Source organism: Leguminivora glycinivorella, chromosome 24 (genome assembly GCF_023078275.1).
Source record: "Leguminivora glycinivorella isolate SPB_JAAS2020 chromosome 24, LegGlyc_1.1, whole genome shotgun sequence".
NCBI classification, from domain to species: Eukaryota; Metazoa; Arthropoda; class Insecta; order Lepidoptera; family Tortricidae; genus Leguminivora; species Leguminivora glycinivorella.
Genome location: NC_062994.1, coordinates 10,031,606 through 10,054,647, shown reverse-complemented (window position 1 = coordinate 10,054,647; position 23,042 = coordinate 10,031,606). Strand labels below are relative to the sequence as shown.

At 39.0% G+C, this 23,042-nt stretch overlaps 1 protein-coding gene across 1 annotated transcript; it reads left to right on the top strand.

The window, feature by feature from the left end:
- The first annotated feature begins 384 nt into the window (after positions 1 to 384).
- Positions 385 to 22,615, top strand: LOC125238704 (BTB/POZ domain-containing protein 10). Its single transcript, XM_048146107.1, is given in 8 exon segments — positions 385 to 875; positions 4,354 to 4,550; positions 6,116 to 6,268; positions 10,951 to 10,975; positions 10,978 to 11,050; positions 11,959 to 12,054; positions 20,659 to 20,860; positions 22,075 to 22,615. Coding segments are annotated over 8 exon segments (1,155 nt in total). The 5' UTR covers positions 385 to 514; the 3' UTR covers positions 22,123 to 22,615.
- The last annotated feature ends 427 nt before the right edge of the window (positions 22,616 to 23,042 follow it).

Here is a 23,042-nt window from a genome sequence, read left to right as displayed (position 1 = left end):
GACTGTCCTGGCATGCAAGTATGGTCGCGCGATAAATGATAAAACATCAGTCCGTCCATTTCGCACTATTTGTAAGTGCAATAGGACGGCATGTTTTATCATTTATTGTGCGACCATACTTGCCTGCCTGATTTCCCACAATAGGTGTAAACAAAAACGAATAAAATTAAGTAAAGTTTGTTACATGATTTAGCTTGAAACATATTAGGAAACGCTACTAATGCACCGTATCTTAGTATTTATCTTATACATTTTATTAAAAACCTTTGTTAAAAACTGGAAACAGTTGTTATAAAATTTTAATCGATTATCAAAACGATTTTTAACGATACTTAACCTGGCAACATTATTTCCACTTTAAATCCTTCTAGCAACATCGTCGGATCTGTCAAACGTTCGCTGACGTAAAATTTTTCCACTGCATAAAATCTTTGTTTTCACGACGAGAAATCTCAGACGTCCGCAGTTTAAGCCTCAAAGGCAGCGCGTAGCGCGTGATGTGATAGTGGCACCTATGTCGGACATGGAGGGCAAAGGCCAGGAGGCCATGACCGATCAGAGGAGATCATTTTTCTATCCAGACAGTAGCAGCGATACCGAGGAGTACAGAAGGGATAACGAGGATAGGAGAAAGAGGTTGTCTAAGAGGAATATGCCTCCTATGAGGGCGCGTTTGTCTTCTGCGAGCATGCCTCCTAAGAATCAAGCTAATACTCCGCTTCCTTCGACGTCGTCAGCACAAGATGCGCCCAGGAATGGAAAGCAGTTGTGTGAAGACAGGATTACGTTGGTTGTAGACAATACTAGGTTCGTGGTGGACCCAGCGCAGTTCACAGCACATCCAAATACGATGCTTGGCAGGATGTTCAGTTCAGGTTAGATCTTCCTTTGTTTTTTGTGAGTAAATCGTATTTGCTTGTCATTTTCGGTCCACTTTGATGTGATTGGTGTGAATTTGACCTACATTAGGTCCACACTACTTAATCATTATGAAATATTTTTAACTTCTGATTAGCAGAAACGTCTGCAATCGATGCCACTAGGCTTAGAATAAATTTAAAAGTGGAAAAAAAAAAAAAAAAATTAGCATGGTTAGCGCATTGTAACTGGTGAATTTCCAATATGACTTGGAACTCCGGTTGCCGTTTAAGAAGTTTAACACTCTTACGGTAGATGTCGCTACGGGTCCCATGGACCTTAGTAGTGGAAAATTTCGCTGGCTTGGTTGAAGTTTTGGTGGCTCAGTTGGCAGAGCGCTGGAGTATCGATCCAGAGGCCGTGAGTTCAAGTCTCACCCAAGGCAGACATTTTCCACTTTTAAATTCATTGTGAAATACTTGTAAAATTTGCTAAAAAGATGGCAAAACATGTTTTAATTATATAAATATATGCACAATAACATGTTTGTGTATCCAAGAATATACTGTTAGTCATTGCTTTATGTGAATAACCACTCTCACACTTGTTCATTGGTCATTCATATTCATATTCATATTTATTGATATTGCACATTTATACATTACACGTCAGAAACATAAACATTCATTATTACTAAGTAATTCTTATTACTCTAAGAATTAAATTATAAAATTTATAAATGTGTTCTATATAATTTAAATAATTTTAATACATTATCGCGCTAAATATTACATTTCAAGGAATTCATTGATGTCATAGAAGGCATTATCAATAAGCCATTTATATCTAATTAGTTGTGTGAAAACTAGACAGACCATATATTTATTGTGATATAAATAACATTCTTATTGACACAGAGTTATTGTATAGTATATTGTATGGTTAGCAAATCACACAATAGTTATTATCTTGGCACAATTTTGTTTTCCGAGAAATTTGAATCATTGTTAGGCACATTAATAAGAACCACCCTATATCTTACTAATACTATAATTAAATTTCATTACTTTTTGTTAGATTTGAATAAACTATATTCTTTTCATTTTCATATATAATAAATGACAATAAGTGTGAGAGGACCTACAGTGCTGGACAAAATTCTTCATACACCAACATATAAAATAAACTTTCTATCATAATTAATTAAGGTAAAGAAATGTGCAGATGCGTGAAAAAATCGTGGTTTCCAACCTCGGCTATGCCATGTGGAGCAAAAAAGATCGTTCCGGAAAAAATGTGAAAAGATGACCTAATTTTACATTGTGGTACACTTGCCGAATCATTCAATTAATTTTTTGAATAAGTCAATAACAGTAAAAGTTAAAACACTAGGCTTCATAGAGAAACTTATTGATATTTATCTAACTTTCCCTTAAAGTTAACAGAAATCAATAAGAACTAGAGAAAATGAAAAAACCCCCAACCGCGACATAGTGGACCGATTTTTATAAAACATGGCTAAGAACACTCCGCTCAGCTTCAAACAAAAAAAAAACTAAATCGAAATCGGTTCATCCGTTCGGGAGCTACGATTCCACAGATAGACAGACACAGACAGACAGACAGACACACACACAGACAGACACGTCAAACTTATAACACCCCGTCGTTTTTGCATGGGGGGTAAAAAACTAACATTTAGTAACAAACAGCAATAATTTCATTGTACCTACAAAATAACAGGATATAAAAGGCTTTTTTTTATTTATCCTTACTAATATTATAAATGCGAAAGTAACTCTCTATGTCTGTCTGTCTGTCTGTCTGTCTGTCTGTCTGTTACGCTTTCCCGCTTAAACCACGCAACCGATTTTGATGAAATTTGGAACAGACAATCTTTAGACCCTGAGACAGAACATAGGCTACTTTTTATTTCGAAAAAAGGGATGAAGGGGTTGAAAAAGAGGTTGAAAGTTTGTATGGGATTTCTTAATTTTAAAAGATAAAACCATGAGACTTTATATTTTAGCACTTGATAAGAAATCATTGAACATCTTGATAACGGATAGGGATAGGGATAGGGATAGGGATAGGGATAGCGATAGAGATAGCGATAGAGATACGGATACGGATAATATGGGTATCGTTAGAGGGATACGGATAATCGGTTGGCGGTCTCTTACAATCAATGTGCTCTAAGACGATCGTTGTTTGCTTGCTTGAAGATTACGTTTGCGATAAGTATAAGCAGAATGTAAAAATTTTTAAGGGATAATAGAAAAAAGTACTTTTTACCCACCGATCATAGTGTATTACGTATGTAGGATGTTTATAAAGGTTTCCCCAGCGTATATAGAATTACCTACGCTGTGGTCGATGTGTAATATTTCTACAATCATTGCAAGGAAAAGTATTATGTGCAATCGAAATAATCGCAGATAAATAAGGACTGTATCGTTAATTATAGGGACACAACAAACCTCGTCTAAATGTTGACATGTGCATAATTTTGTATTATTATGGTCCGAGAGTATGATCTGAAGGTATTGGTAAGTACGATTTGATATAAGAAGGTCTGATATTTTTTTTATTTTAGGGACTTTATGGTACTTTCATTAAGGTCTAGCAAATACATTTCGGACAACCCCTAATCTGGCTTAATTTGAGAATATCTCAAAGACTTTTTGTACGATTTCGACAAATGAAGGTTAATATGCTGCCAAAATATATTTTTTAAGAGTCCTCTTCATGGTTGTTCAATTGGGTACTTGCAGAATAAATGCGGTGAATTTATATAATTAAAAAAAACGCATTTTTGAGCAACGTTCCGGTTTGCCGTAAATTTTTGATACAAGCAGGATGAGAGAAATAGATAAAAAAAATTAGGCATAGGCCAATGTCTAATAGACATTCATGGTGTTTGAACAGTGCCTAAACCAGATCGATATAAACAGTGTATGATAGTTAAATTCGACATCAAAGTCGGAGTTAGCGTAAGCACCATGCCACATTCTCTAAATGGCCGCCATATACAGATCATGAACTTTATTTTTTTTTAATAACAGTGGCTAAACTATGTCTAGATATTCTGCTTTGTGGATCATGTGTCGTTGAGGTTCGCACTGTACAATTTTTTTTCGCAATTGTGTCGTCTTGTACGCACTTTGTGAATTTTCTAGTAGCATTTGTCCGAATTCGTAATTGGTACTCGGGAGGATTAAGTCAATGCTGTCTAAACCACATGCTTTACGTCGAGTTTCTAGGACAAAATGCGTACCTTATTATGTGCCTTATTAAGCCCATGTCTTGTTATAAGAAAAAAATATAATAGCAAATAAATACGGCTACTCAAAGTTGTCTCCATATTTAACGATACAGTCTTTATACCTACAGAGAAACCTAAGGATCCAAATGAAAATCTTAATGAATACTTTTATTACGCGGGCGAAGCCTCGGGTAAAAGCTAGTTTATAAATACAAAACTTTATCTTTCAGGTCTTGAATTTACACATCCAAATGAGCGAGGAGAGTATGAGGTGGCTGAAGGCATTTCAGCAACGGTGTTCCGAGCCATTCTCGAGTACTACAGAGGTGGAGCCATTCGGTGCCCACCGGCAGTCTCCGTTCAGGAGCTGAGAGAGGCCTGTGACTATCTACTTGTGCCGTTCGATGCAGATACAGTGAGATGCCAGGTATGCTTTTTTTTAAATTATAAATTGGTTTACTCATAACCAGAGACTAGCCGAGGGAAAACATGGCCTACGATGGAGCTTGACTTGAGAAGGTGCCTGTTCAGCCTTGATATGAAGAGAAGATTTGATAAATATTGGGGGACACCTTACACAGCAATGTAGCACCGAACTAAGCAAAGCTTGTACTATGGGCACACCTCGGCGATCAAATATATGAAAGAGGCGCGTTCCTAGCACACAGTCTAAGCTCGTGTAGGTGAACGCGTACTATGCTTGTATGAATGACATATGACAGGTCGACTGTTCGCGTTTTTGACAGGCGGTAACTGTGAGGTAACCGAGAGGGGGTGGGCGGCACTTTCAGCGGGGAGCGGGAGTGGCCATACTGTACGATAGTACTCTTTATTATACTGTGCTATGGGTGCTAGGTGATATACATACATATAAAACATCCATGACTCAGAAACAAATATATGTGTTCATCCATTGAGGTATATGTACTACGTACTAGAGGCGACGTTGCTAAGAGAATTTTTAGCACACCCCACTGCGGTCCATGGACCGCAACGTTGTCAGTCGTCTCCAGGCCCTTGCAGTGCAGTGACGTGCCGTGATTCATTTACAATCCACGTGAATAATGCGTTCTTGTGTGCTTAAAAATTGTTCTAATCACTCGAAAAAATCAAATAAAAGTCAAGGTGTGACATTTCATCGGTAAATTAAACAAAAAACTCGTCTATAATATTTTAAGATTGAATATTCTACAAACACGCGAGCGGGAGCGGACTGCCGCCATTTTGGTGACGCAATCATAGACTAGAAAAAGTTAACCGCGCAGATGTGCCATTTACATTGTTCCTACTAATGTGTTTCACCTCTAATATATTTGCGAAATATATATATTTCTATTTGGAAAATTATTAGGTAACTACTTACTACTTCATGAATTATGTTACTATAATATTAAAAAAGTTTATTTGTTTATAAATTGTTAATATTTTTTGAGTGAAATTGTATTTGTAGCACGCTCACTTTTTGCAGTTTTCTTTGGCCTGGTCATGAAAAAAGGGAACAATGGATACGCTTTATCCAAAAATTGTGCTGAGGAAACTTGGTTACCAACTGACCACACACATATTGTTCATTCATTGTATTTTAAAGAAGAAAATAAGTACAGCACAATTATATTATTTTGTATTGTTTAAGTTGTAAATAAATAAATCATTTTGACATTTTTCTATTCTATTCTATTCTATTCTATTCTAGAATAGCCGTATTTTAACTAAATGTAAAATTCCCATTAGGCAGAATATAATAATGTGTCACATCTGATGGTAGACCTACTCTATGCGTAAATGGCCGCTCCCCCCACCCGCGCATTTGTCAGCATGTGCAGTGTTTTCGCTTGGCAACGTCGCCTCTAGTACGTAGTACATATACCTCAATGTGTTCATCACACAAGTAAATGTCCTTACTGGGATTCGATTCAAACCCAGGACCGTGGCTTAGCAGGCAGGGTCACTACCAGACCGGTTGACATTTCAAACTTGCTGCTATACTTCCAGAATCTCCGAGGCCTTCTCCACGAGCTATCCAACGAGGGAGCGCGCCGTCAGTTCGAGAACTTTTTGGAACGTCTCATCCTGCCGCTGATGGTGCAATCAGCCCGCCGTGGCGACCGGGAGTGCCATGCTGTAGTGCTACTGGATGATGATGCGGTATTTATTATTTTTCCATAAATATTACTTAACATTCCAAGGGTATTTATGTTCTAAGGGTATTTATTTATGCAGCAAAACATCTCACGAAAAAATCTTATAACTTAAGCGAGTGGAACTTGACGCCAAGCGCGACGAGATAAAGGCCCGGCTATCTGCGGTCATAAACTAATTACATCGGAGGGGTGTTGACATGCAGTGAGTGTCATTCTCTGCGAAAATGGCTACGTCAGCCACTTGAGAGCTCATGACCGTCTCAATAGCCATACTAAACCCAGTCGCTGAGGCCGAAACCGACCGGGACAAGATGGTGAAGGACTAGGAGCCTCTAAAGCCCATAGTGCTCCGGAGAAAGTTCGAGAATTTTCTCGAACGTCTCATCCTGCCGCTGATGGTGCAATCAGCCCGCCGTGGCGACCGGGAGTGCCATGCTGTAGTACTATTGGATGATGATGCGGTATTTATTATTTTTCCATAAATATTACTTAACATTCCAAGGGTATTTATGTTCTAAGGGTATTTATTTATGCAGCAAAACATCTCACGAAAAAATCTTATAACTTAAGCGAGTGGAACTTGACGCCAAGCGCGACGAGATAAAGGCCCGGCTACCTGCGGTCATAAACTAATTACATCGGAGGGGTGTTGACATGCAGTGAGTGTCATTCTCTGCGAAAATGGCTACGTCAGCCACTTGAGAGCTCATGACCGTCTCAATAGCCATACCAAACCCAGTCGCTGAGGCCGAAACCGACCGGGACAAGATGGTGAAGGACTAGGAGCCTCTAAAGCCCATAGTGCTCCGGAGAAAGTTCGAGAATTTTCTGGAACGTCTCATCCTGCCGCTGATGGTGCAATCAGCCCGCCGCGGCGATCGGGAGTGCCATGCTGTAGTACTATTGGACGATGATGCGGTAAGATTACTAACTAGTGTACATATCTTCTTCTTCTTCTTCCTCCTACCCTTATCCCACGTTATGTCAGCAATTCCCGTCAACTTTGTACAAAAATTAAGGGAAAAGTTAAATTTGTTTTTATTAATTCCTATTTTGTTACCAAGATTTTGTTGATGAATTGAGATTTTATTAAGTTTTATTTCGTCATTAAGGTTCTCTAGTATCTATATTTTCTTAATTATAACAATTATCATGTATATGTAGCATATTTATAAATACCTATGTGGGTAGGTTTACTTATTTAATAAAGCAGTCTATATCCAGCCATCTTTGTGTTTACTTCATGGTGGCAGCGGTGGGATCCGAACCCACGCCTCCGAAGAGACTGGTGAATACGTGGTAGTTGAGACCGACCACAAACCGCTGGAAGCGCTGTTTAAAAAATCACTGGACGCGGTACCGGCTCGGTTGCAGCGTATGATGTTGCGGGTTCAAAGGTATGATTTCTCTGTGGTATACAAACCAGGAAAGTACATGTTCATCGCGGATACATTGTCTCGTGCGGCCCTTCCAGACTTAATGAGCGATAAGGTATCACAAGAAGTAGACGACCAAACCTGTTTCCTGTTGCGGTTGGTGCGCATAAGTGATTGCAGGATGGATACAGTAAGACAATTCACTCGCGAAGACAAGGTATGTCAAGTTTTAATAAATTATATGAAAAATGGATGGCCTGTCTCGAAACATGAGTCTGATGAATCCGTGCGAACGTTATGGGACGCAAGGGAATGCTTTGAATATACAGAGGGCGTGATATTCAAGAACAATCTGGTGTTTATTCCGAGCGGTCTCAGGTCAGAGATGATATCGCGTGTACACGAGGGCCACCTCGGCATAGACCGGTGCAAGCGGCGCGCCAGGGAGGTGATGTGGTGGCCGGGCATGTCGCGCGACGTGGAGCGCGCCGTGCGCCGCTGCCGCACCTGCGCGCAGCACGCGCCCGCGCCGCAGCGGGAGCCGATGGTGCCGCACCTCATACCGGGTCTGCCATGGGTCAAAGTTGGTTCTGACATTTTTGAGTATAAAAGTAAAAACTACTTGCTTTTAGTGGACTACTTTTCAAACTTTGTCGAGGTATGTCCCTTACGATCAATAAATTCGACCTCTGTTATCCTTGCACTAAGGGATCAATTCGCTCGACACGGAATTCCAGTAGAACTCATCTCAGATAACGGTCCAGCATATTCGTCAAGGGAGTTCAAGAAGTTTGCTGAGGTTTGGAACTTCAGGCACTCCACGTCGTCTCCTAACTACGCTCAGTCTAACGGGCGCAGTGAACGGATGATTAGGACCGTGAAAAGCATTTTAAAAAAATCATTGGACTCAGGTGCGGATTTTTATTTAGGTTTATTGAATTTTCGGGCCACGCCGAGGGATGGAATCGCTAGTCCTGCACAGTTGTTAATGGGCAGACGATTAAATACGCGATTGCCAATTCATGAGAATAAACTAGTACCGGATAGGGACAACACTGTCGACTATGACAATATAGTTCGTAATCAGGTGCGTAGTAAACAATGGCACGACCAGCGGGCGCGAGCCTTGCCGGAGTTGCAGCCGGGCGATGACGTCATCGCTATGGACGGGAGTGGTGCCGGCGGGCGGAGGCGCGCGGCGCGTGTCGCGGGCCGGGCGCCGCAGCCAAGATCCTACTTCGTAACGGATGCCTCAGGCAAGCGTTATCGAAGAAACAGGCGGCATCTGATCAAACTAGAACCCGAGGATGCGTCTCCCACATTATCTCATGAGGTATTGGACGGTGATGATGCAGGGTGTTCTAATGACGATAGCATTTACGACGACATGGGTGAAACGCTTGACGCGGCATCCGACACCGCGGGGCGGATGCAGGACACACGTTCTCAGGCCGAGCAGTCAATTGTTCCAGGGCCTAATAATAATCAGCGCTTACCGCGAACTGCTGCAATCGAGGCTAAGAAAAAGCTTAAACAATAATAACAAATGTTATGTATTAGGTTAAGATAAGGTTAGATATTTTTATAAGTCATGTACAGGTGTGTAAACTGAAATCACTGTTTATCAAAAACTAAAATTAGAGATAAAATAAGATGTGTACCTATATCTTACTGTTATTCTAAAATGAACCTTATGTATGTAGTAGCATAAAAGAAACCTTAGAAATTTTTAAAGCAGATTAGGTACCTGCTATAATAAAAATTAGTTATTATTAATGTCTTATTAAGAGCTACCCCATAAATACTTTAAACATTACTATTATGTAAGTGGCTATTTGCTTTTATAAATACTGTATGGAAAGTTATTGTGTTCTAAATATTTTAATCTTAACACATTTTGTGTATCTATTATGTTATGTGCATCATTAAGTTTTGGTACAATACTAGTGCCAAGCAATAACTTCTTAGGATAGGAAAGATAAACATATAAAATATTGTATAGTAAATAAGTTTAGTAATAGATGATATTCTCTACATACGGCCAATGCGTAAGATTAAATAATCTTATAGATACTGCATCTCACGAATCTGGCCAGCGAAAGTGGACTTTGAATATTAACTAATAAGAATGAAAATAAGACTAATAAGATTGAAAATCAAGTGTATTCGTGAAATGTATTAGCTATATTTGCATTGTGTAAAGGCCTTCATATTTTAATGTAGTAAGTAAGTATAAGCTCGTTAGTCAGTTAAGTTTACTACTTTCTTTCATTAAGGGGAAGATGTAGCATATTTATAAATACCTATGTGGGTAGGTTTACTTATTTAATAAAGCAGTCTATATCCAGCCATCTTTGTGTTTACTTCAGTATATATCTTACGAAAGTCGAATTATATTACTAAATGTTGGTAACAAAATAGGATCAATTAAAATTTGCTGACGTGGCATTGTACAAAGTTGACGGGAATTGCTGATGTGGGGTCGGTACAACACGTCTTCCTCTTCCATTCTCCCCTATCTTTCGTCATCTCAACACTCACATCTTTCTTCCTCATATCCTCTTTCACACAATCCATCCAGCGTTGTTTGGGTTTACCCCTCCCTCTCCATCCATCAACCTTCATCTCCAACATTCTTTTGCCTATATGACATTCATCCCTCCTCATTACATGACCGAACCACGCCAACCTGCCACTCCTCATCTTTTCCGTTATAGGCGCAACTTTCAAACTTCCCCTAATATACTCATTCCTGATCCGATCCATTCTGGTCACTCCACACATCAATCTCAACATTCTCATTTCCGCTACGTGCACTCTCCTTTCATCCTCCACCTTTGTCGCCCAGCATTCAGATCCATACAATGTACCTAATATGCTACTATTTTGATCAGTCTTGAGCTTTGAGGGCCGCCATCTTTCCTAGCAAATTAGCTCGGGTGAGGTAAACGTGAGGTTGCGATCACAGGCTGTTCTTGATAAACTACTGATTTTATGAACGGACAAGAGGGGGCAAAATAGAAATACAAAAATCTGTCAAGGTGGTCAAAGACATGCACTAACCTTCTCTCCGGGAGTCAGGAACTGCAGGCAGGATTGGCTGGGATCCACACTTCATCACGGAAGCACAACCGTTTTTGCACATGTCTGTCAGGTGTCAACAACTAATTAGAGGGCCGCGCGGGCGGGGCGAGGCGCGAGGTGAGGGGAAACATATCGTTTAAATATATATGGTTAGGTAGGTAGAATTATAGGTAGAATTTTGAACAGACTGATTTTATAATATTTTTAAACAAAATTTTGTTTCCAGGTAGAATGGGATGAGCAGTATCCCCCCAAATGGGGGATGAATACAGTCAGACTGTACTGTCCACACCGCTTTACAGGTTCTTCAAGTATATCGAGAACAGGTCAGTATGTTAAACTTATTTTTTCATCATCCTCCTTGCGTTATCCCAGCATTTGCCACGGCTCATGGGGGTCCGGGGTCCGCTTTGACAACTAATCCCAAGATTTGACGTAGGCACTAGTTTATATGAAAGCGACTGCCATCTGACCTTCCTACCTACCTAGTCCGGTTTCCTCACGATGTTTTCCTTCACCGATGAAATTAAACTTATTTATCATGTAGAGATGTCTGTGAACGATAATAAATAAAATTCACACCTCCGCCAGGACTTGAACCAGCGACCCAACTGCATTGCCGGTGCAGCCTGGCCTCCGTTACTAAGTTGGTCATAGCGACTGCTCCGGCAAAGCAGTGTGTCGCAGGTTCGAATCTTGCCATAGCGTGAATTTTTCCTTTAGTTTAAAATAGTATATTATACAATCGTGATATTAATACAAAGCTTTTCAGTTGAGTGTCATTTTTAGGCCACGAAGCTTGCTGAGTGGCCTAATAGTACGGATGGAAAGCTTAATTATATCACTATTGTATACAATACTTATTCTATGAGTCATCATTTTCATCATCAATGGACGAAAAATGTCAGCATTCCAGTTAAAATTAATGTTAATAGCGTCGTTCACCGTTGTATCAACATCGAATTACCTGGCAACCAATTGTTTGTAATAACAGTCTCTGATTAGTCGATAACGCGATAAAAAAAAATGTGTTTCAGATGCAGAAAAATTTGCCAGGTATCGCAAATTAGTATAGAACATATATGAAGTTCTATTTTGAATTTTTTTCTATAGTTTAGTCTGTGGTGTCCTAATTGACAGATTAAAGTCGACGAGTAGAAAAATACATATGTAAAACATCATCATTTGGTTACTTATGTAGTTTTTAATCAAATATTGTTTATTTGAATTACAGAGATGTCGCAAAGCAAGTGATGAAGGAACGAGGGCTCAAAAAGATTCGTCTCGGCGTGGAGGGGTACCCGACTTACAAAGAAAAAGTCCGCAAAAGGTACATAAAGTCACCCTATACAGTACTAGCTTTGGCTCGCGGCTTCTTAACTACTACCTTCTACCTTCCATTTTAGGGAAGTGGGGGGTTAGAAAGAGACAAAAAGTAGCCTATGTCACACCCCACCCCTTCAACTATCTCCACTTAAAAAAAATCACGTCAACTCGTCGCTCTGTTTTGCCGTGAAAGACGGATAAACAAACAGACACACACATTTTCCCAATTATAATATTAAAATAAAAATATAGTGTGTATGCCCGGGTAAGTATGGTTGGAGAGACTTTCAAAATTACACAAATAATAGTACATTTGTGTAACGTGGGGCATAGGGCTTGCAATATCGGACGATTTTCAATTCCGGAACTGGTTTTCGAGATTGGACTTCAATTCCGGAATTCCGGAACTAGTTCCGGAATTGAACAATTTTTTTTTGTTTTTGTTTCTGGTGGGTTTTTGATGAAATGATACAATTTTAAATTTAAATTTACTATAAATCGACGTTTAAGACAATAACTCCGTACCTGAAAGGCATATAACACCGAAATTTTCATTTTAGTAATTTTACAGGAAAGCCCATTTTGTGTCAAAATCGGTCTTGCAAGGTATTTCGAACTACAGTTAACGATACAAACGAGGTTTCAGTGCCAGTTTTCTGATAGTGGTCAATGTTAAAGTTATTTTTTTATCCATTGACCATCGAAATAATATAAAAGTAATAATTTGGCATTAAGGGCCAGTTGCATCAACCACATTTGACAGACACATCATCGTCACGCAGCAAATGTCTATGGAACTTCCCATACAATAAAATTTAACGAACGCTTTAACGATGACAGACGGTTTGATGCAACCGGCCCTAAGAATGGCATAACGTCTTGTTTACATAACTGTAATAAAAGAAATATTGAATTACCTTTATCAGACTCGAGTAGGGACAAAAGATATCCAAGATAGCCCAAAAAGACAGATTTTATAATTTATTCCTAGGTTTTTGTAAAAAATTAAATCATTCTTTTCATATTCATCATTTTCCATACATTTGCTTTTCAAATCTTTTTTATTTTGTGGTAAGTGGTAATATACTTAGAGTTTAGGAAAATATGCACACGTCTTTGTGAAAAGTGTATAAAGTATTAACTACGACGTTATGCTTGTGAATGAATATAATACCAAATACTACGATTTGCGTCTGAACTTAAGACTCTATGCCTAAAATATTCAGTGCTATAAGAAAAGAAGTAAAATTTTGAGTTTATGCCGCTTTAATACCGATTAATTTAGATTATTCCTGAAATTTAAGTTCGATCTAATAAATTGAGCATCAATAACGCTTATAAAATAATAATGTTCCTAATTGTTATTTATTTATATTTAATTGTCCTTTAGTATTCGAGCATAACACTCAACTCCCGGCTAGTAATTTTAAATTATCACGAAACACAACTTTCTACAACAAATATTTACTTTAAGACGGTCCCCCGTTTGAATGCCCTCGCTCGATCGCGCTACTTCCCCTCCCCGCACCCCTGTTATACGATACGTCGATCGAGATTCAAGACCACCATACGTAACAAGTCGCCATCTAGGAGGAGTTGCTTGTACTAGATCGCAATACTATAAGCTACTAGCGCCAGGAGTTGCCTGTACGAATGTATGGGTACTAATACACTTTAATGCTATAAATATGCAAATATTATAAACGGAAATAAATGCAGTAAACTAAAGAAAAGTGACCAAGGCCTTCAGTTACCCGCGGCTGGAATGCTGTCGTATTATGGAAGATTTTTTTTGTCAATAATCAATATGAATGTTGTTGTATTGACGTATCATAAAATTACCTTTAAACTCGAACCAGAGGGCCCTGTGGCATCATCAATGACCGTATCGATAACCGGAACAAAATGTATCTAAATTATCATTAGATAATTCCTGTTTTAGTACTAAAACAAATTGTTTATTTCACAATGTACAATGTGAAAAGTACTAGCGCATTTGGCCAGTAGTCATAAGCAGAGTTTGGCACTGTGGTTTGTAACGCCGCTTACTGACTGAGTCTAGTACTAGTATGGTCTGGGTTCGATTCTGGCCTGAGGAATATTTTTTTGGTTTTTATTTTTTTTCAAAACCGATAAGTTTCTACATTATAAAGGTTTATATCTCCCGTTTACAATATTTATGGCAAGATTCATTGTTTTGTATGTTTTTCCTGATGTAAATTAATTGTAGGTTCACATAAAAAGTATCTTTTTTTTGCAATAAAACAGAACGCGTAGCAATACATATAGGTACCTATTATAAATATTCACTTAAGCTAATGCATGTGCCTTGTGTTTGGGGTTGCGTTGCGACTTGCGAGTTGCGAGGTAGGTAGTCCGCAGCGCCGAGCCGGCGAAAGACTGCATACAGGCAGACTGCATATTTAGCACGCACAGTACAACTCAAGTACCTATAAGTTACATTTTGAATAACGAGACATTTTAAAATTATATGATAATTATTACGATCAAAGATTCGACCTACCATAGAAACGTTGAATTTTGTTACAAATATCATACAGGGAACCAAACTATACAGGCAGTAATTTTTATAACAAGCAATATTTTCTGCACATGGGCTGCCGGCTGGCTGTGTGAAAAAAAGAATAGAACATCAAAATTCATCATCAATTTTGTTTATTACTTATGTACATTTTAAATCTTCGATTCTGTCTTCAAAACACTCTTCTCTCTCTAACGCTCCTCTATCACGAGGCTATTCAAATGAAGCGCCACTGACGGGTCTCTATTGGTTCCCATAATTTTTTAAGTCCGATTTTTACTATCCATAACGTTTTCCGTCATAATTTTTCTTAGTCATATTATCACTAGTCATAAAATTAAACGTCAGAAATTGTAGTTCTGATTTTTGAAAGTCATAAGTATTGTTAGTCATAAAATTTATTAGCCATAATAATCAAAGTCCATAGATGTACAAATCCATAATGTTGAAGGAAATAAACTTATTCGGAATAATTGATCTAAGCCTTAGATTCTAAGGATTTATCACAAGTCATAACGATTAATAACCGGGTTACCCTCATCTGGTAGAATAATTTTAGTCCGAAACACACTTCGCATAACATGTTTCGCAGAAACACTTTCAGTCGAATGGTAATTTTGCAGAAAATTTAGTTGGCATTATTACTACCATGCATAAGACACATTTGGCAGAAACATTACTTTGGTCGACTTTGATTTAGCATAATTGTATGTACCATAATAATCTAATCGCATAATATTACATTAGCAGAATTATTACACGCTATCATAAGAGAAAAACTGCCCCAGAGTCACCGTTAGGTACGACGACGAGCGAAGCGAGGAGGAGTGTTAGGTATCTTGCATCCCCAACACATCCAACTCGCTATCAAATAGCAAATCGCAACTTTATGCCACCTAAATATTATGCACAAATATTATCTGCAAAAGCAAATGTTCGACTAAAAGACTATTATGGTCATCAACATTATGACAACAGATGATTCGGTATTACAAAAATCTGCGAAATGATTTATGCCAAAGCATATTCTGCGTAGTACTTCTGCCAAGAACTATTATACGAATCAAATATATGCGTAAAAAGTTTCTGCCAGATAATAGTAAACCTTAATAACCATGTGTTTCTTCACTAATAGCATTAAATGGTTCTCTATTGTTTCCCATAAAAAATGTTGCAATGTTTTTTTCGTCTGCATTTTCGAAACTTGTAATTTGGCTTACTAACTTCCTCAGTGTTTATTAAATTTTCATGGCACTTATTAAACCATTTGGTCTCGCCAAGGAGCCGACGTTGACAATTTCTATATCCGCTTTTAAGGACAAAAGATAACTAGCAAAAGGAAACTAACTACACGAGGTAAAGGGTTACTTTTTGAAACAATTTTGTTCCGCCAATAAACCGACGGAGCCCCGCTACGCAGGCCTCCTATTTCCGCTCTAAGGTAACTAACGAACCTACATGAGGAAAAGAGTTATTTTTAAAACAATTTAGTTCCACCAATGAGTAGACGGAGCCCACTACTCGGGGCTCCTATTTCCGCTCTAAGGAATCAAAGGAAACTAACAACCTACCCGAGGAATAGGGTTACTATATTTTTTTTCTGTGTAATAATAAATATATGTATGTCTGAAATATAATATACTTTAGGAATATACTTGTTTTTAATGTGTAGCGTTTCTCATATTACATGACATAATCAAAAACATATTTGAAACTGAATTATGATAAGAACTAATGTTATGTTATGTAATATCTTTGTTTTTCTTTAGGAATTTTAGACATTAAATCTATATGCAGAAAAATCAGTAGGGCTTCAAAATATATGCCTAATAATATTTCTGAATAATTATTGTTATACTTTTCAATTTTATACTCATCAACTTTATGACTTTTGAGATTATGATATCCAATATTATGGTTTGTTATTGTTAGAACCATGAAACGTTATTCGTAACAAAAATTATGACTAGTGATGTTTATGACCACAAAATATGTGAATAACAACTTCTGACTAACGAAACTATGAACAATAAGTTTATGGGAAAGAAAGGGATCCCGCCACTGACATGTGTGCTTAGTCCGCCTGCGCGCGCTATGTATCTGCCCATTCCGTGAATTTCACATTTTATCTTATTTATATTTTAGCTTTTAAGACAAACAAGCGGTGTACACCATTTGAGCGACGACTAACACCAGTACTGGATATTTCACAGAATGACTGATAGGATGCTTGCGAGTATCCATGATAACGCTCGCGCACCAAACATAGAAGGTTTTGAAAGAGATTTCTCAAGGAATTGTATCTAGCATAATGACGAATACATGTATACAGGGTTACGGTGATCGCTTTCCATCAGGCGGACCGTATACCTGTTTGCATATCTTTACGTTTGCTTTTATAAAAAAGGATTATACTATTCTACATACGTTTTTTGCGTTGTACTTTCCTCGCTATAAATAGTGGAGGGGAAAAGTTTCGTGTTACAAACGGGTGCAAATGTATTTTACTTTTCATGTGTTGAAAAACTCGCCAAGTTCAACTTTGCACCCTTGTATAACAAATAACTATTACTTATTAGCTTTTATCTACGCCTTACTTTTATTTGATTCTATTGATGATTTATATTGCTTAAAATTATCCAAATGGGTAATTATTCGCAGTATCCAATACCTGGAAAAGGGGTGACACCACCTCCGAACCGAATCAATGTACAATATATTTAATCATGGGATAACGGTAAACAAAAAAATAACATAGTGCAATACATATTAGGTTTCTTTGAGTTTGAAAGTATTATTTTTTTTTAAATCAATAATACATACTAAAACTATATTACATTTACTGTAATTTTGTTCTTTATACTCACTCCCTATCGGCAATAGTTCCGGAGATATGGCCTTTGAAAAAAAAACGAACCACTGTCGACCACTTCACCCTACACACACAGCGCGCACAGGCGAGGCGGACGAAGCACAAAGTTCAGTCGCGTACCATCTGAATAGTCTCGTGAGAGAAGAGTGTTTTGGATACAGAATGGAAGGATTAAAGTGTATAAACAAACACGATGTAAAAATTGTTCTTGAATAAATAAACTGAAACTATATAAAATTTAACGAAATATAATATTACATTTTCAGGTTCCATTATTTTTTAACATATAACTTGTTATAAAAATTACAGCCTGTACAATTTGGCACACTATTTTTAACTAAAAATGAATAATATTTGTGATAAAATTCTATGGTAGGTACCGTATCTTTGATCGTAATAATTATATAATTTTAAAATATTTCGTTATTCTAACGGAAACTACGAACACCTATCTACAAATTTAGATTTTTGTTAGTTGCGGCATACGGTACGTATTATGGTCACGTTATAATATAAAGAATAGTTCAAATTTATTTATATATCACCTTTCCTTGTTACCTATATCATTTCGTGCTATGTGCGCGAAGCCGCGAACTAAAACCTACCTGCAGGGGTTGCAAGGTCAACGACCCCACCCGAGCGCGCGCGCCGGCTCGCAGTAGGTACTGTGGGTACCTAACCAAATCTAACCATGCCTGCGCGCTCGTTTACAAGGCACATGCATTTTAGCTTGTGTGTATTTTATATAAAATAATTATGTATTCATTTTCATATTTATTTATTGCTTTTTTTTACACAGCCAGCACATGTAAACTATACAGGCTTCCTGTATAATATTTGTGATAAAATTCAACGTTTGTATAAACTTTTACATATATATGAAGCTTCAAATAATTTTCATCAGCGAGAAAATACGAAACAATGAATTTTGCCATAAATATTGTAACCGGGAGATATTAAAACCTTTATAATGTAGAAACTAATCGTTTTTGTAAAAAAAAAAAAACACAAAAAGATATCCCACTGCCCGGGCTCGAAACCAGGCCCGCATTGATCAGTGAGAGCCGTAAGCGGTGATGAAACCCACACGGCCAAATTCTACTTGCGACTGACGGGCAAAATTCGCCAATACATGTCACATAGTACATTGTGAAATAATTTGTTTTTGTCCTAAAACAGGAATTATGTAATGTACACTTGTAATAATGAAATGATAATTTAATTTCATTTTGTTTCGCTTCTCTATTCTAAGAAAAAAAATGGCTCGGCGCAGCGAGCGGCACAGCCCCCCCGTCCGAGAGCCGGCAGGCAACTGGCGTGCGGTGCGTGGCGTGTTCAAAGGTAGCCCCTTAAACTGATTACATATACCTGAACCATATTCTGAAAAAATCCTTGGAGATTACCAATGTGGTTTCCGTAGAAACCGTAGCACGATGGACCAGATTTTCCTGCTTAAGCAAATCATGGAAAAGAAGTGGGAATACGCACAAAGTTCGTTCACTCTTTGTTTGTGGACTTCACGAAGGCCTATGACAGTATAGACAGGGACGCTCTTTATGCCATTCTCGTCAATTTTAACATCCCAAAAAAACTAGTTGCCATGATAACTACAGCAACAAAAGAGAGTAGGATGCGTGTCAGGGTAGGTGGGGAGCTGACAGAAGAATTTAAAGTGATGACCGGTCTAAAGTAAGGAGATGCCTTATCACCTGTGCTCTTCAACTTGGCCCTTGAACATGTTGTCCGAAAAGTGCTAGCGTTGGACATAGGGCTGGAGTTGAGCGGCAGGCACAAAGTGATAGGGTACGCGGACGACCTTGCTTTATTAGAGAAAAGTCGAGGGGAAGTAGAGCTGGCAGCTAGTGTCCTCGAACGAGAGGCCTCTCGGATAGGTCTCAGGATTAACCAGTCCAAAACTGAATACCTTCAGATAAAGCGCTACAAAAATACGCGAGTTAAGCGCGCAAGTCTTCATGTTGGGGGTACCGTCTACCATGGAACTGACAAATTCCGTTATCTTGGATGCACCATCACCGACACAAACACCAGGGGGGAGGAAATTATAATTCGCATCCAGAGTGCGTTGCGGTGCAGTGCAGCCCTCCATTAAGTGTTGGTGTCCAGGCTTCTCAGTAGAAATACTAAGCTGAGAATATATAACACCGTAATTCGACCAATCCTAATGAATGGCTGTGAGGCCTGGACACTAACACAAAAAGAGGAAAGTCAGCTCCTTGTAGCGGAAAGGAAGATATACCGGAAAATCCTGGGACCTGTCAAGAGAGATGACGGCACGTGGAGGATAAGGAGGAATGCCGAAATAGAGGAGTTGGTGGGCGAAGCGAACATCATCGGCGTAACCAAATCCCACAGACTTCGCTGGTTCGGCCACCTACTAAGAATGGGAGAGGATCGGGTTGCCAAGAGGGCGTATCTGGGAAGACCAACTGGTGGTCGCCCGGCGGGTCGGCCCAGATACCGCTGAGGAGACAGCGTGATGGCGGATTTGTGTCAGCTACAAGCCGATAATTGGCAGGAAGCTGCGCAGGATCGGGATAAGTGGCGTGCTCTCGTTTTGGAGGCCAAGATCCTCTTTGGATCACAGTGCCATACTAGTTAGTTAGTTACTTAGATTATATATTTCACTTATTAGCTAAAACAATTGAGATCAAAACCAGAAAGTGACAGTGGTATAATATTAGCGGGTTAAAACTTACACTATCTCGCTCTAACTAGCCCTGGATGAAACCCTTTGGTCATAAAATAGGCACTACCTCATATATATCTTTTTTCAATTCCGGAATTTTCGAGATTATGTTATACCACTGTTATACAGCGGTATACCACTGTTACCCTAGTCGCAGTTGATACTTGCCAACGAGTTATACTGCGGTATACCACTGTTATACAGCGGTATACCGCTGTACCGCTGTGGCTAGAGCAGTGGCGGGCAAACATTGTTCACTGGGGCCAAATATACGAAGGAATTTTAGAGGCGGGCCAGATTTACACCAAAAATGCATTTTTACTACAGTGCTGGTATCGCATACTACTGGAGGATCGGTGGCATGCCGGATGCAATCCCTTCTACTTTGCCCGCCACTAGCATGGAGCAAACAAACAGACACACACACTTTCCTTTCATAATATTAGTATGGATATTGCAGTTTATAAAAAAAAACTCAATTTTCCAGGCCCGGAGGCCGAGCCGAAGTGATCTACAACTACGTCCAACGCCCGTTCATCCACATGTCCTGGGAGAAGGAGGAAGCCAAGAGCCGCCACGTGGACTTCCAGTGCTTCAAGTCCAAGAGCGTCACCAACCTCGCCGAGGCCACGGCCGACCCTGTCATGGAGCTGGAGAACAGGGTTAGAGAGCTGGAGGTGGAAGTTCAGGTCAGTTAAAAAAACTACTCATAGTCATATGTTCTTCCCGGCGAGTAAGGTCGCCAGAGCTCAACAGGGGTTTAATTTTTTGAAATTTTCACGTTGTGTCTACTCGATTATGAGCTCTTTAGATTCTAATAGGAGACAAAAATTACTCAAAATCTTTGTTTTTTTTTACAAAATGAATTACTTTTTTTACAAAATGAATGACTTTTTTTACAAAATGAATGACAAGTTTTTTTTTTTATTTTACAAAATGATTGACTTTTTTAGCTAAAGGAATGACATTTTTTTACAAAATGAATGTCATTTTTTTTTCTCTTGTCGAGTCAAAAGAGCTCACTATTTTGAGACGAAAAAGCACAAAAATTCTCAAAATAAAGTAGAACAGACACCAAAAAAAAAAAAACTTGAAATGAAATGAAATATTTATTTAACATAACGATTTACAGACAATTAGTTCTATGGTCCCACACTAGGCGAAGCCTGTCCCGTGGAAACCAAGCAATTACAGATTAACAGGCCATGCGGCTTAGATTTGAAACAATGCAAACAAAAAGTACCTTTCCCCGTCGATAGGTTTCACGAAACCCTAAGTGCGTTTTCACATTATCCGACCGATCCGATATCGGATGTAGGACCGATTTCCTATATCTCTCTCTAACTATCTTCTTATCATCTTTGATTAAAACAAAAATGTTTATTTCCACGGCGTTTATTTTGACGACCGGTTTGGCCTAGTGGGTCACTACCCTGCCTGCTAAGCCGCGGTCCTGGCTCTGTCTTCACTTCCCATCAGGTGTGACTAGGGTCAATCGCCGATCAGTCCGTAATAAAAATAAAAAAATCCCGGTAAAGGCATTTATTTGTCTGATGAGCACAGATATTTGTTCCTGAGTGTATGTATTGTTTTCTGTGTATTTGTATATTATACTAGCTTTTGCCCGCGGCTTCGCTCGCGTTAGAAAGAGACAAAAAGTAGCCTATGTCACTCTCCATCCCTTCAACTATCTCCACCTAAAAAATCACGTCACGTCGTCGCTCCGTTTGGTCGTGAAAGACAGACAAACAAACAGACACACACACTTTCCCATTTATAATATTAGTATGGATTCACATTATCGTTGTCTGAGTACCCGCAACACAAGCTTTCTTGAGCTTGTGTTGTGACTCGGTCAATCTGTCTAAGAATGTCTAATATTTATTAATTTATTTATTTGCAGCCGGAGCCCCCAGCGGAGCTCCCAGCCGAAGAGGAGCCGGCGGTGTGACCCCCTCGCGCCGCGCTGGCTCTACTCGCTAGCTTCTGTTGGTACCACGCCTGACACACCACTATACCCCGTTACACCACAGTTATACAGCCGTATACCACTATTACCCCTGTTATACCACGGTATACTACTGTTATACAGCGACATACCGGCATTACACTGCGGTATACCATCGTTATACAACGGTATAACACTATTATACCGCGGTATAACGCTTCTATACTACAGAATACCAGGTATATGCCGTGTATACCACTTCTATACAGCGTTATGCCAGATTATATCGCGTATATCACTCTTATACCATGGAGAATATTAGTAGATTGGCTGATCAGAGTCATTTGCTGCAGATACTAGCATAAACTTACTCCTAGCTTCTGTTGGTACCACGCCTGACACACCACTGTACCACGTTACACCGCGGTATACCACTGTTATACAGCCGTATAGTAATATCATACCGCGATATACAGGCATTACACCTCGGTATACCGCCGTTATACTGTTATGCCGCCGTATAACACTTTCATACCACGGTATACCAGGTATATGCGGTATACCACTGCTATACAGCGTTATACCAGGATTATATTCCATTATACCACGGTTATAACACTATGCTACTATTATAACCCGTTATATCGCTCTTTACCATGGAGAAAATTCTGTACACTAGTAGGTTGGCTTATCAGAGTCATTTGCTATCGATACTAGCACAAAATGTCTGTGTAGGTTAATGATCCTTGCTTCTATTAGTACCGCTCTTGACACATCACTATATCATGTTATACCGCGGTATGCCACTGTTATACCTCAGTATACCACTATTATACCAGGGTTATAACGCGGTATACCACGATTATAACGTAGTATGCCTCTATTGTACCTCGTTATAAACTGCGCAACGGATTTTGATGCGG